The sequence below is a fragment of the Coffea eugenioides genome, chromosome 10 (assembly GCF_003713205.1).
Source record: "Coffea eugenioides isolate CCC68of chromosome 10, Ceug_1.0, whole genome shotgun sequence".
NCBI classification, from domain to species: domain Eukaryota; kingdom Viridiplantae; phylum Streptophyta; class Magnoliopsida; order Gentianales; family Rubiaceae; genus Coffea; species Coffea eugenioides.
In genome coordinates this window covers 15,525,558-15,539,532 of record NC_040044.1, presented here as the reverse complement: position 1 = coordinate 15,539,532, position 13,975 = coordinate 15,525,558, and the positions used below count along the sequence as shown (strand labels likewise).

The window sequence follows — 13,975 nt, the reverse complement described above, 5'->3', positions numbered from 1 at the left end:
CAGCAGATAATACCACCCAAAACCATCTTTTATATCATACGCAAGCCTCTCTCCACATTTGTCTAGAGCTACTAATGACCACATTTTTGGGTTGCATCCATCTATAAAATCAACCCTTCCCTCTATATACTATTTGTTAGGAAAGTTTGTGAAGGTCCCTTGATGGTGTATCTACAAGGAGAAAGGTTCAGGCCAAATTCCACTATCACCATTTCCTGGTTCAAAGAAAAAAATTTGTAATTCAATAATTAATTTTTTTACACCTTTTACAGTGGATCGAGGACCACAATGTCTTCAATACAAGGAACATTAGGGTTTGGACAGCATAAACATTGACTTAAAAAACACTCCAAATCATTTTCAGACCCATATATTCGACATTAAACAATTTTGTCTACCATAATTTGTCACTAACATATAAAGGTCAATCTGGCCCTTTTTACATTCCACAATATCCCTACAAAACCTAGCCGACAACAATAACAATTCAAATAACCCAACTACTATATACACTACTATAATAACCAACAAGCAAACAATGACCCTATATCATTTCTCTTACCCAGATTGGTCTTTCTCTTCTTGTTCTTCAATGGCGATCTCATTTCTCCTTCAATCCTCTTCCTTCCCATGTTTACAATAAACTTCACCTCTGAATCACAATCACGATCATTTCAAGGTATTTGTTAGTAGAAACTGGGTAATGTATCATTCGCACCTCTCTCTCTCTCTCTCTCTCTCTCTCTCTCTCTGTTCAAATCAAATAATTCAAAGTGAAGAAGAAAGAAACAAAGCAGTTTTGACTTATTTCTTTGGCCCTTATACCTAATAGACGAATTTACAATTATGTCCTAACTATTTCAGTTTTCATTGCTTATTTAGTCTCACTAAAGACGCTTGTTTTGCACGCTCGAAAAATCCTGACGATTTTGTGGATTTTGTTAATGATTTTATTTAATTGGAATGGATTCAATAGTTTAGGGACTTAAGTGTCCTATTTTGAAATTTAGGGACTGAAGTGGGAAATCGGGTATAAATTAGGAGGTCAAAATGAAATTTACCCAATGAAATTCATACATTCAAAATGGAAAGTAAAGCATGTGGCAAATTAGGTAAGGGAAGATCTAATAATCTCATAACAGAAGGGATTATCTATTTGGGAGAAATATAGTTTTGTTCCCTGAATGTTTAGCCTATATGCCAAATTAGTCCTCAATATTTTGACAAAAACAAATTTAGTCCCCAAAGTTCGTGATTTTAGACAGCTTTAGGTCAACTAATGGAAAATCATCATAACTAATGGTCAACATCAAATTGGCATTAGTCGAAAGTTTTGAATTTGTATTTCTAGTTCCTAGTATTTCAAGTTTGGATCATTAAGGTCCCATGGGTTTTTAGTTACAACTAGAGCTTTTAAAATAAAATAATATATGAATTAAATTAAATATACAACAAATATGTTCTAAATTTCTAAAAATTTCATGAAAACACATTATATTGACATAGCATAATGGTAGCCTATATATATATCTTTGTTAAATAAATTATAATTTGGATGACAATATACCAATAATAAATAAAATATAAAGTAGTAGAAGAAAATGAGAATTCTAGTTTTATAATTTAATTTTATTATAATTACTACTACACAAATTGTTGCATGTTTTGTGCATGTAGATTTTAAATTTTTGTAATTAGCCGTTGTACTTATAAAAATTAGTGAAAATAAGTATCAATGTGAAGTGATTATACGAATTCTTTAGAAAACTTTCTTTTATTTCTTGTTGTCTTTCCCATAAATTAAAATCTAATGTTCCAATACTGTAGATTTAAATGATTTATTTTAATATCTACAAAATATCAATTTCATTTCAAACTCAATTGTTAACCTATTAAAATGTAAAAAAAAATCAAATTAATTACAAAAAGTATATATTCAAAAGGAAACTTAATTAAGTTTTTTAGTTATCATAAAAAAAAATAAAGCTCCTAGTTATTAATTATTAATAGTGAGAAACAATAAGACATATATATTTTAACAAATTTTAGACTAACTATGCAAAAGAAAAGAAACATATGGGATACTATTGGCATAAATAAATAAATAAAAAGAAAAGGAAAGAGAAGTTTAATTAAATTCCTATCACCCTATAATTTACATCTCATTTAATACTAAATCCTTAATATCATTGTTTCAAATTTAAAAGAAGATAATAATTCGAAATCAAAACATTGAGGACTAGAAGTGTAAAGTAAACATTGTTGACTAGAAGCAATTTGATGTTGACCATTATTCATTGGTCTATTTCCGCTAATTGTCTTAAATCTATCTAAAATCGTAAACCTTGGGGACCAGATTTGTTTTAAGCGATACATTGAAGACTAATTTGATACATGGGCCAAACATTGGGTACTAAAACTGCAACTCTCCCTGTATATATATACAATTTCCGGTCAACATTTGATGAATATGGACCGACGCAAACAACTTCCTATATCACTCGTAATTGGTCAACCTTTCTAGGCTGTAAACAAATTGAGCCACTTGTGAGTCGATCGCAAGCGGCTGAAGTCCGAGCTCGAGTCGAGCTCGATCAACATCGAACTTGAGTCGAGTTCGAGCTAACCTAATCGAACTCGAGTTCAAAAACATTAATTTTGTTAACTCGTGAGTTTGATTATATTTATATATATTAATATATAAATATTATTTTTTTTATTTTAATAATAAAATTACATATATATATATTCCTAATATTTTATTTTATTTTTTTAAGCTCGAGCTTGACATTTTGATTTCGTTGAACTCGAGTTCAAGTTCGAGTTTCATAAACCTAGGTTGAAACTCGCCTCGATTAAATCAAAATTCTATCGACTCGATTCGTTTACATCTTTCAACCTTACCAGGTCAGATAGCTTCTTCACTGCTCCCTAGTCCCGGATACAGGGCAGGAGCGGTCCTCAGACGACCGCTCCTGAACGGTCTCCTCACAATAAAAAACGTGAGGAGACAAATAAGCCAAGTCAGCAAGGCTGAAGCAGGGCAGAAAAACGGCACCGTTCCAAATAAAAAAATGTTGACTTCCAAACGTGAGCAAACGGAGCAAACGGAAGAGAAGTAGATTTTGAAATTCAAGTTGAAATTTTGAATTAGCCGCAGAAAACAAAACTGAGGGAAGAGTCTTGGCGTGCTTCTGAAGGAGCTCTACTCTGACAATCTGACCAACCACTCACTGAAGGTAGAAAGCTGAAGTTCGAGTGGAATTCGACTTACTAGCTCTTTCTAGGTGAAGTGAGTGTAGTCTACTCTGATGAAAATAGCAATTGACAGAAAAGTGAGTGGAAAGACAGGCGGCAAGGTAGAAGCAAACAGAGATGAAGCCAAAGTTTGGACGGAAAACTGAATAGCAGAAGCAGCTGTGGTTTTCAACTGGGTATAAGAGTATTGTATCTATTTTGAATGCGCGCAAGGCAGGCGGTAAGGTAGAAGCAAACAGAGGAAGGACAAAATCTCACAAAGCCAGATTTTGTCCTTCAACTTAATAGCAGATGCAGCTAAGCTCTCCGACTTCGGTGAAACGTGAAGCGTATTAGCAGACCAAGGTAACATGACTGAACCATGTCAGTAACTGTGGCTAATAATTTGTCACCCAAATGCACATCTGTTAAATGAAGGATGAAATTAGAGTCACTGAAGACATAATATGAAGATGATACAAGAATAGTGAAGTTGTACTATATTAAATATATGTACCGTATCTGTGTGTGTGACCATTTAGTTTTTCAGTGATGAACTATAAAGGGATAGTAGTTTTTGGAAGACCTAGGGGTATGTATTCAAATAAACCATCGAACGGAATTAGGGAAAGATGAGAGAAACAAAGTCACATTTAACAAGTGAATGAATGTACATCTTGTTGTAAATTAGTTACATGTTATAGCCACCGTATTACAATTGATATGAATCATTGTGCATCTAGTAATTGGTCCATGCTCATGGAGTAATATTAGTTTGTCCCTCTCTTGACCGTGTAGTGTGTATAAAATAGAGGTGTAGAGTTGAATGAGGTGAAACTGAGGAAAAGACATATATGTGAATAATAAATGGGTGAACCTTGTATTGTAAGTAAATTACATGATGTAAAAAATATATTACAATGAGTAGAAAGTGATTGTTTGGCCCTCAAAATATAGAAATAGTAGAAAATGCGGAGTTGGCTTATGCGGTTGTTATTAACGAATGACATAAGGTCCAGTGAGCTAAAGAATCTAGAATCAAAATATAATCACCAGCGTGGATGTACATACAGTTAAAATAGACTTACATCGTGTGACCAATACATTACAATCCGTATAAGTTAGTGTACATGGAGTTGTATTTGTACACAGATTGTCTTAGAGTAAAAGTAAGATGATGTGAATCATTAATCATATTGATAGCGTAATAATAGAATTTGGTATACGAGTAATGTATGATTCATAACACATTATGAATGGTAATATACATTTATGTTGTCGTTTATGTACATACAATTCATGAAGTGTTGCAAATTAGGGTGTTTGATGCATAATTGGCAGGATCAGAAGTAATGGATTGCAGCAAATTGGCAGAAGATGGGACCCCTGAGTTAGGAATGGAGTTCAACAGCGAAGAGGATGCGTACAAGTTTTACAACAAATATGCCTTTAAAATGGGTTTTAGTGTACGTAAAGACTATCTGAATAAAGACAAAGACGGCGTGACCACGTCTAGGAGATATAGTTGCTGCAAGGAAGGTGTGAAGCGCAAGTACGAAGGTGATGTGATGCCAAAGAGGACACGAGCTCCGACGAAAACAGGGTGTGGAGCTAAAATGGTTATTGTGTTGTTTAGAGGAACAATGAAGTACCGTGTGCATGATCTTGTTTTAGAGCATAACCATGAGTTGCACATTGCTCAATGTGCACACATGATGCCATCACAAAGAAAAGTGAGCGAGGCTCAAGGATTCCAAGCTGAAATAAGCGAGGACGCTGGGCTTTCATTGAAACAGAGCCATGAGCTTATGGGAAAGGAGGCAGGTGGGATGGGAAATATGGGATATACTCGGGAAGACCTGAAACTATATCTTCGTACTCGACGGGAAAGGAGTTTGAAATATGGAGAAGCAGGTAGCATGCTGAATTATTTTCAAGAGCAAACACTCGAGAATCCATCGTTTTTTCATGCCGTACAGCTGGACTGTGAAGAGCAGATAACGAATATCTTTTGGGCTGATGCAGGAATGTTAATTGACTACAAATTTTTTGGAGACGTAGTCACATTCGACACAACTTACAAAACAAATAAAGAATACCGGCCACTTGGAGTGTTTGTGGATTTTAACCAACATAGGCAAATTGTGATATTCGGTGCTGCCCTTATGTATGATGAGACTATAGATTCTTTCAAATGGGTGTTTGGTACATTTCTAGAAACAATGTGCGGAAAGCGTCCAAGTACCATACTAACCGACCAAGATCATGCCATGGCAGCCGCTCTTTCAGTTGTTATGCCTGAAACATTTCACGGTCTATGTACGTTTCACATAAGGCGTAATTTTATGAAACATCTTGGCAATCACTACAAGGAAAATAGTGATCTTCCATACATGTTTGGTGCCTGCATGTATGAGTGTCGCGCCCCATTTTTACAAGAAAAATAAATGTGTTTAAAAAGTAAATTTTTGTTTGAAAAAATGAATTTGATTTACGAAGAAAATGAAAAAAATATTGGTCTAAATGGGACTTGAAAATGCGACGATTTGACCCAAAATATAGTTTAAAAAGGGTTTTTTAAATGAAAAATGGAGTCGCCACTTGGTATAGAGTTAAGGTGTACCAAGTCACCTAAAATGAATTTTAAAAGGAAAAGGTAGGAAAAAATCCCTTTTAAACGACTCCTAGTCTATGAAAATCAAAGAAAAGGTTCGGGAGTCACATTTGATGAAGGGGAAGGCAAGGATAAAAATCCAAGACACCCCTTCGACCTAGCCAAGGCTAGTTGCGTGATTTAGTCAAGGATTTTCTTATTTTTAACCAGAAGATTTATCACATTTAGATGTACTATATGAATGCAAACCCTAGACCTAGGGGGGGTATCAGGGGGCAAAATTTCTCTTCAAAGCTTGAGTGGTGCCAATCACATTAATTGTGATGCCCAAATAACGACTCTTTGGAGAGGTCACGAATAATGCAAAAGTATGAGACTCCAAGAAAAGAAAAGAAATAAAATAATTATAAATATACGTGACCTAAGGGAATGCATCATGTCGGGTACGGGGGACTAATGTTCGTGACTCAATTTTCCCTTTAATAGAGGGAGTACGAGCGTGCTAAGACTAGAAAAAACCAAACTCGTCCATATCCCATATCCAAGGGGTTATCTCTAGTCTAATCAGGCAAAATGCACTAATCTACCCCCTAATTTCCTAAATGAGATGCAAATCTAAATGTTATATATACATAGGGGTAAGGGATATTTTATTAGAGGAAATATTATGTGAAAATGATAAAGATCCTAAAAATGAAAAAATATGCATGAAGTGTAATGTAATCATACAAATATGATATAATGAGGGAGGTCCCTAAGGGTCTAGCATTGGACTAGCCCATGTCTATGGATCCTCACTAGCATTGGACTAGTGGAAAATCGGAACAAAAAATCACAACTAACGTTGGACTAGTGTAGTGACGGGAAAGGAATCACAGCTAGCATTGGACTAGTGTGATAACGTGCATTTATTACAGTCTAAGAAAATCAGATAAAGCATAATAAAGCAAATAAGCACATAAATCACATAAGACACATAACACATAGGCATGATATCTAGATGCACGTCCTAAGAAAGCGGTAACACATAGCACATAGGCATGCAACACATATAAGGCAAGTAAAATAAATAAAGCCCTAACTATTACATTCGGGGGGAAGCCTACTATAATCTAAGAGGGAAGGAATTAAATGAAATGATATAATAGCCTAACTATTACAATTGTGGCATTCAAGTGCCTTTCAAATGATCAAAAATTGAACTAAAATAAAATAAAAATACTAAATTAAAACAAATAAAGCGAATAAATAGATAAATAAAATGAAGGCATTCAAATGGCATGCAATTGATCACATAAAGTCACATAAGGCATATAAGGTCAAATAAAGTAAGAAATAAGGGATATGGTGTACCTCCCTTGAATTGGAGCCCTCCAAAAACTACTTATTTACCCTCCAAAACAAAGAAAGGGTCAAGGCACCACTTTAATTAATAAGTAATCACAAAAGATAAAAATAAACATAAAATTGAATCAATTGAAACATATAAACAACCTACTTTTAAGAGTTTAAAACAAAGAGGGACTTAAGTGCACAAATTAACAAAGCTTTGGGGTCAAAATTAAAGAAAAATAAAGTTCAAGGACCTATTCACAATTATGTTAAGAACCTAATTGAAAGAGATTAAAAGTTTATAAGGCCATAGTAGAATAAAGAAAAATCCAGGGACTGATTCGCAAATCCAATTACCAAATTCTTAATCAAACAGGCCATTGGGCCATTTTATTTATTTCTTGGGCCAAAACTTTCCTAGCCTATTTGAAAATCCAAAGCAAATGGGATAGGCCAGCCTATCATTTTTATCAAGTAAAACCCAACAAAATGCATGGGCTTTAACTCTCGAGCCCAAATTACTAACCCAGGAAATAAGCAAAACAAAACCCAATCCAAACAAACAAACCACCATCAAGACCCAGTCAAAATAAACCTAACCCAATTCCCAACTAATTTTTGTTAAGCCCATCAAAAATAACAAGATAGCTAAAAACATTTAAACCTAATCATATCATAATCTCAGAATTAATCTACTCGACAACTCACTAAAAATATAAAAGGCAAATTGAAACTTTGAAGGGCCAAATCAATTTGATATTTTTTAGTTTTGGGCCACAATGAAATCAGACAGAAATTGAGGGGTTAAATTGCAATTCTTTAGAGAAACCCATGCAAGTTCACGAAAAGCAGTTCTCTTCTGCAATTTTATTAACAATGCTTCTGCCATTTCACTTCCGCGACCTGCCTTCTTACTCTACCAGGTAGATTAAATGCAAAACTCAAGCCAAACTTCCCAGTTTATCATCCTAAAATCAACAAAGCTTCAAATCATTCAATTAACATCACCCCAACACAAACATCTATCCCTAGAAAACCCAATCACAGCAGCTAAACATAAAATGCAGCAAACGTATAGGAAGAAACTTAGGATGGACGTTCATATGGCATATCAACTGGACGACAAACCACAGATTTACATCAAACTAAAAGCTTCAGCAACAAAACCAGAAAAAGATTTCAACATCCGAACAAACAACGAAAAGTTTAGATTGGAAACAGAACATGCCACTTTTCTTCACTGATTTCTTCTACCTCTTTTCAAGTTTAACAAACTCATGCTGCAACTTTCCCGAATTAAAATGACCCTTTATACATCTTTAGCATCCAAACCAAACTGTACACTATACATCCCCCAGCAATTTTCTACCCAGATTATGCACAAACGAAGCCAAAAGAACGTTCATGCATTCCTGCACACACAGCGACTAAAACCACATGAATTCCCAAATAAAGTTCCAAAACATATCTCAAGTTAGGATTCAAAAATTGCATAGATAGGAAAAAGGACACTGCAGTAGTTTAAACACGTGATTTCAAAGCCCCTTGCAAGATCATATAATCCAGGTTTTGAACAAGAGATCAGCAAACAATATCAACAATTCGGTCTCAACTCTAGCCATTCCCTCTCATAACATTAACTCGAATTCAAGCATAGAGACAAAAACAGCAGAGAGTGCAACGGACCAACGTAGCTTTCTGCCATGAAAAATTGTTCCTTATGTTCGGACAAGCAAAAAATCATCCGAGTGTTCATTCATTTTTCACATGTAAAACGCGGGCGAAATCATCTTCAAGTAAAACTTTCACTCAGTCATTTCATCAAGCACCAAATGAGCATTAAAAATTTCGGCAAACCTATTCTCAATCGAGACTACAATCTGTCCCAAAATTGTTTAGAAACAACGAAATCTAATTCCAGACATCATTTTGCAACACGTATATTCAAAAATTGGGGACAATTAGCAAGAGAATTGTACTAGATGAAACCACGACAGTCATGCTCAGAGGGCTTGGGAAGGAACTGATATTCAAAGGAGAAGGGCCAACTTACGGTGCTCTTGCTTGAGCGGCAGCGACGGCGACTAGGACGAAGATGAAAACGGTGAATTGGGATTGGAAGATGACGAAGTCTGACTTCGTCTGAGAGCTTTCGTCTGGAGTTGCAGAGAACGGCAGAGGCCAAGGAGGTTGTGCGCGGTGGTGACAAAGGCAGACAGCAGCAGCAGCGGATGCTGATGCGGACAGGTGGTGGCTTGGGTGACTCTCCGTTCGGCTATTTGATTCTCTTTTCCTCAGCTTGCCCTTTTTCTGTTTTCCCTCCGTTGTCCCCCCAAATCTTCAGCTTTTCTTTGGTTCTCCGCTGCTCCTTTTTCTCTCCTAGCCGGCCATTCCTTTTCAACTTCCCCTCTCTCGGCCCTCAACTCTGTCCGAAAACCTCCCTTCTCAATTTTTCCAGATTTTCTTGTTCTGGTTCTATTTCCCAACTCCCCTCTTTTTCCGATCCTTTTTTCCTTGGTTTCCCGTAGCCCTTTTTCAGTCTTCAATCCGTCCGCCGCCCCTATTCTCTGTTTTTTCTGGGTTTTTGCTCCCCTCAACCGAGAGCCTCCTTCTCTGTTTTTCTTCTCTTTTTTTTCTAGCCGACCTCCCCCATCTTTTTTTTCTTCACCGAAGCTTTCATTTTTTCCTTTTGCTCTCAGACGAAACCCCCTCCCTTTTTCCTTTTTGCTATGTTCTCACTTTATTTCCTTAGCTCTGTTTTTTCTTTGCCCAAAATCTCTCCGTTCCTTTTCTGCCTTCTCTTTGCTCCCTTTTTCGTTCCTTTCCCCCCCGATCCTTCTTATTTTTCTTTTTCGTTTTCTCATTCCCCCGCAGCCTCCCAATCTCCTCATTCCCTTTTCTTGCCCGTCTGTTTTTCTTTTTCCTCAATCCCCCCAATCTTCATCTGACCTCCCCTCTCTCTCTTGCGGCTGTTTTCATTTTAAAGGCACCCCCAAAGAAAACTAAACCTAAGATGAAAGGCTAAGATTTCAAACTCCAGAACAAGCTTAGGTGTCTTGTTCTTGTCCCTTTGATTTTTTTTTATTTCTTTTTTCTTTTCCCCTTTTTTTCCTTTTTTTCGAAAATTTGGTGCAAAAACTCTTAATTCAATTAAAGTAAGACACGAATCAAAACAAAAAAATCAAATAAAATAAAAACCTAGAATCGAAACAAACAAAATAACAATTAAATGATTAAATGATTAAAGTTTAATTAAATGACTTAAAAAATAAAAGACTAAAAGTAAATAAAATTAATCGAAAATAAAAATAATAGTAAACGAAAATACCTTAAAAATTTGGTGTTTACAATGAGTTTGAAGAAGTGGAACAATTCAATAGGGTGTGGGAGGCGATGGTGAAGAAACACAATCTTGAAAATAATGAATGGCTCTCCGGGTTGTATAAAATTCGTGATAAATGGGCAAGGTGCATGATGAAAGAAAGATGGACCGCGGGAATGCGAAGCACCCAATTCAGCCAAAGCCTAAATGCAGCAATTAAAAATCATTTGAAACTGGATCATGACCTTGTGCAGTTCTTTAGACATTTCAATCGGGTGGTTGATGAAAAGAGACATAATGAACTGATTGCAGAATATGAAATGAGGCAAAAGTTCCCCATGGTAGGGTTAAGGCAAACACCTATGCTTGTGCATGCATCAGAGACGTATTCACCAACCGTATTTGTTGCATTCCAAAATGAATATGGCGAGTCAACAACTATGGTTATATTGAGACAACAAGATGCAACGATGTTTGTGGAGTTTGCGGTCATGAGGTATGATGGAGGACCTGAAAGAATAGTAGTATTCAATCGGAATGATCTAAGTGTACATTGCAGTTGCAAAAAATACGAGAATGAAGGCATTTTATGTGGGCACGCGTTGAAGGTGTTTGATACCGTGGGCATAAAAATAATTCCTCCTGAATACATTAAGAGGCGATGGACAAAAAGAGCTCGGACTGGAGACTGTTTTGATCGGCGAGGACAGGAAGTTGTGGCTGATCCTAAAGTAATGATTTCAACTCGTTATCGGGAGCTCGCTCCAGCCATGATTAAGGTCGCAACTCGAGCAGCAATGTCGGAGGACACCAGCAAAGTAGCAATCACTGTCATATCCGATTTGTCAAAGAGAGTTGAGCTCCTCCTCTCAGAAAGCGAAGAGCAACCTTTGCAAAATCAAAAAAATCTGAATATGGAGGAACGAGATAAAATTGAAATTGTAAATGAAATGGGGGAGGCAGTAGTCGCAAGAGGCATTAAAAAACGAGGCGGTGGGAAGAAAAGTAGAGTGATGCGAAGTTGGGTCGATAAATTTGACAGAGTAAAAAGAAAATCTAGATTATCAAGAACTACACAGACTACGGTATGGATCAAATTTTGGTACTTGGGGAACATTTATGCTAAAACTAAGTTATTGTTATACTATTAACTAAAGTTTAGGTAACATTCATTATGAAATAATATTATTGCCGTGTCAATACTGTAGGTCTCAGAATCGGAGCCGACATCGGTTTCATTTGAGGAATACATGTTTATGGGATGCCGTTCATCTACTGACTCTGTTTCGGTTAGTATAAAATGGACATGACTCTTGCTTTTATTTGGATGTTTCTAACAGCATAAATAGTTACATTGATGTTACATTGTGTGATAATGTTGTTACGGCCGTCATCCCTCCTGATATACGTATTTTGTTTGTCTTATACAATGATTTGGCCCATACGAAACTTGTAGACGCATTCAATGAGTCAGACAGTGAATGGCCCTCCAAATGTTGTTGCTCCCGATATCGATGAAAGTCAAACGGTATGCATACATTTAGTAGTTAAAATAAAACCTTCTTGTTCATGTAGTAGAGCTACCTTTTTTTCTTTAATTGTAACGGTGGGCTCCCGAAGGCTGTCAAATCATGCAAATTATGTAGTTAACGTATGCTCGCTTTAATAACGTATTATTTTTTATTATTTCAAGGTCCACCGTTTGGCTAATCAGGGGCCTCCTGCAAGTGTCCCTACAGAATGGATGCATCCCAGATTTTCTATTTTTTCCAAGCATAACTCCGTCAGAGATGTCTTAATGGTCTGATATATCATTTTTGTTATAATGTCTAGTCCAATTTAACTTTATAAGTGAGCAATATAGGCACTGGTAATGATTTGTTGACAGTCGATTACTTATACTATATAATGTAGGAGGAGCGTGGGGCAATTTCAACACACTGTGATGTTGATGCATATCATGTATTTGCACCATCACCTCAGGTGACAAATTTTTATCGTTACAGCACATATTTATGTAATGTTATTAATTGGAGACTTGGACATCGTATATCATTAATCGTATGTTTTATTAATAATATTTGCTGATTTGCCATCGTTACGCATTTCAGGGAAGAAATAACACACAGGGATTGCAACTACGCGTTGACGTCGCCTCCCCCCAGAATGAGGTTGATGAATGATGTGTAACTATACATTTTGAACGAGACATTAAGTGGTTGTCCCAACCTGAGAATGTTGCATATGTACGTTACAAGCAGTTAATAAGCTGTTACAACTTATTGACGAGGTTATACAGGCACCATTGATGTTTCACTCTTTTCAAATTTAGACAAGTGGATTACAATTGTAATCGCATCTAGTGTTAGTAGTCATCAATAGTTTGTATTGGGTTGTATAAAATTGTTAGAAAATTATAAAGTTGGTAGAAAATTGAAGTAACAATTTTACAATAGAATTGAACGTGTTTTTTGTGATCGGATATTTTTCACTAAATCGACCATAACAGTTGAATGGTTGTCGTGATATGTATATCATTCTACTACATTCAATTGCATACCTTAATAACATATTTATTGGCATAGATCGCACCGTCAAAGGTACGATGTATAAGATAACACAATCTAAAGTCTAAATTGTCTTGATTTTGTTATGATGATAAATTCGAATTATTATTGGGCTATTTTTATAAAACATTATCATTTAGGCCATTTGTTTTGCATCGCTTGACGAATTTAGTGCACCATTGACATGATATATCACAGGCACATCAATTGGTATTACAAGTTTTTAGGTTAATTAAATTATGGTCAAGCCAGGTCACGACCACATGTTGGTAATAGGTGCGCATAAGAAAATGATTCCTTGGAGAACTAATTTGTAACGTTAAAATGAAGTTTTACAATGCAACAAAAAGGAAGAACGAACAGTACACAATGGGTTACAACCAGTTAGGGATCTGTTACTGTTACAACTAGTTACGACTGTTTAACAGGCATGATTAATATCCAAATATGGTAAGCAATTTGTTTGAGTAGAGATTATAATGAGTATAGTTTTACCGCTACCCTAACAAACATTGAACTACATCCCTTGTTATCAGTTGTATCCCATACAACACCTGGGAACGCCGTCATGCATTAGACAATGGGGTATGTACCTTTGAAAGTCATCGTCGCTTGATTCAGTAAAGTCAGATAGGTCCGGATCGGATATAAGCATGGGATCTGCTAAAATGTGCTGAACATCAAAATGTTTTCCAATACCATGTCTTTTTGCGGCTTGGATCTCGTGAAACCTGTGAAGCCTACGCTCCATCTGCATAACTTCTCGCTGTAGTCTATGTAATACGCTTGCATCATTGGCTTGTGGTCCTATAACAAGATCCGCCGACCTTGTTCTCGGGACGCGGAGGCATGCCAGCGACAAAATACCTCTAATTCCATTCTTCGCTCACGAACAGGCTCCCA

The 13,975-nt window shown here is 36.2% G+C and overlaps 2 protein-coding genes across 2 annotated transcripts; both read left to right on the top strand.

The window, feature by feature from the left end:
* Nucleotides 1-4,589: 4,589 nt before the first annotated feature.
* Nucleotides 4,590-9,421, top strand: LOC113750502 (protein FAR1-RELATED SEQUENCE 5-like). Its single transcript, XM_027294468.1, has 2 exons — nucleotides 4,590-5,647; nucleotides 9,352-9,421. The coding sequence occupies exons 1-2, from the start codon at nucleotides 4,590-4,592 to the stop codon at nucleotides 9,419-9,421; spliced, it is 1,128 nt and encodes a 375-aa protein (XP_027150269.1).
* Nucleotides 9,422-10,576: 1,155 nt separating this feature from the next.
* On the top strand, nucleotides 10,577-12,688 carry LOC113750501 (protein FAR1-RELATED SEQUENCE 5-like). The gene is made up of 6 exons (XM_027294466.1): nucleotides 10,577-11,590; nucleotides 11,714-11,794; nucleotides 11,962-12,033; nucleotides 12,199-12,306; nucleotides 12,420-12,488; nucleotides 12,617-12,688. Exons 1-6 carry the CDS (start codon nucleotides 10,577-10,579, stop codon nucleotides 12,686-12,688), a joined length of 1,416 nt encoding a protein of 471 aa, XP_027150267.1.
* Nucleotides 12,689-13,975: the final 1,287 nt, after the last annotated feature.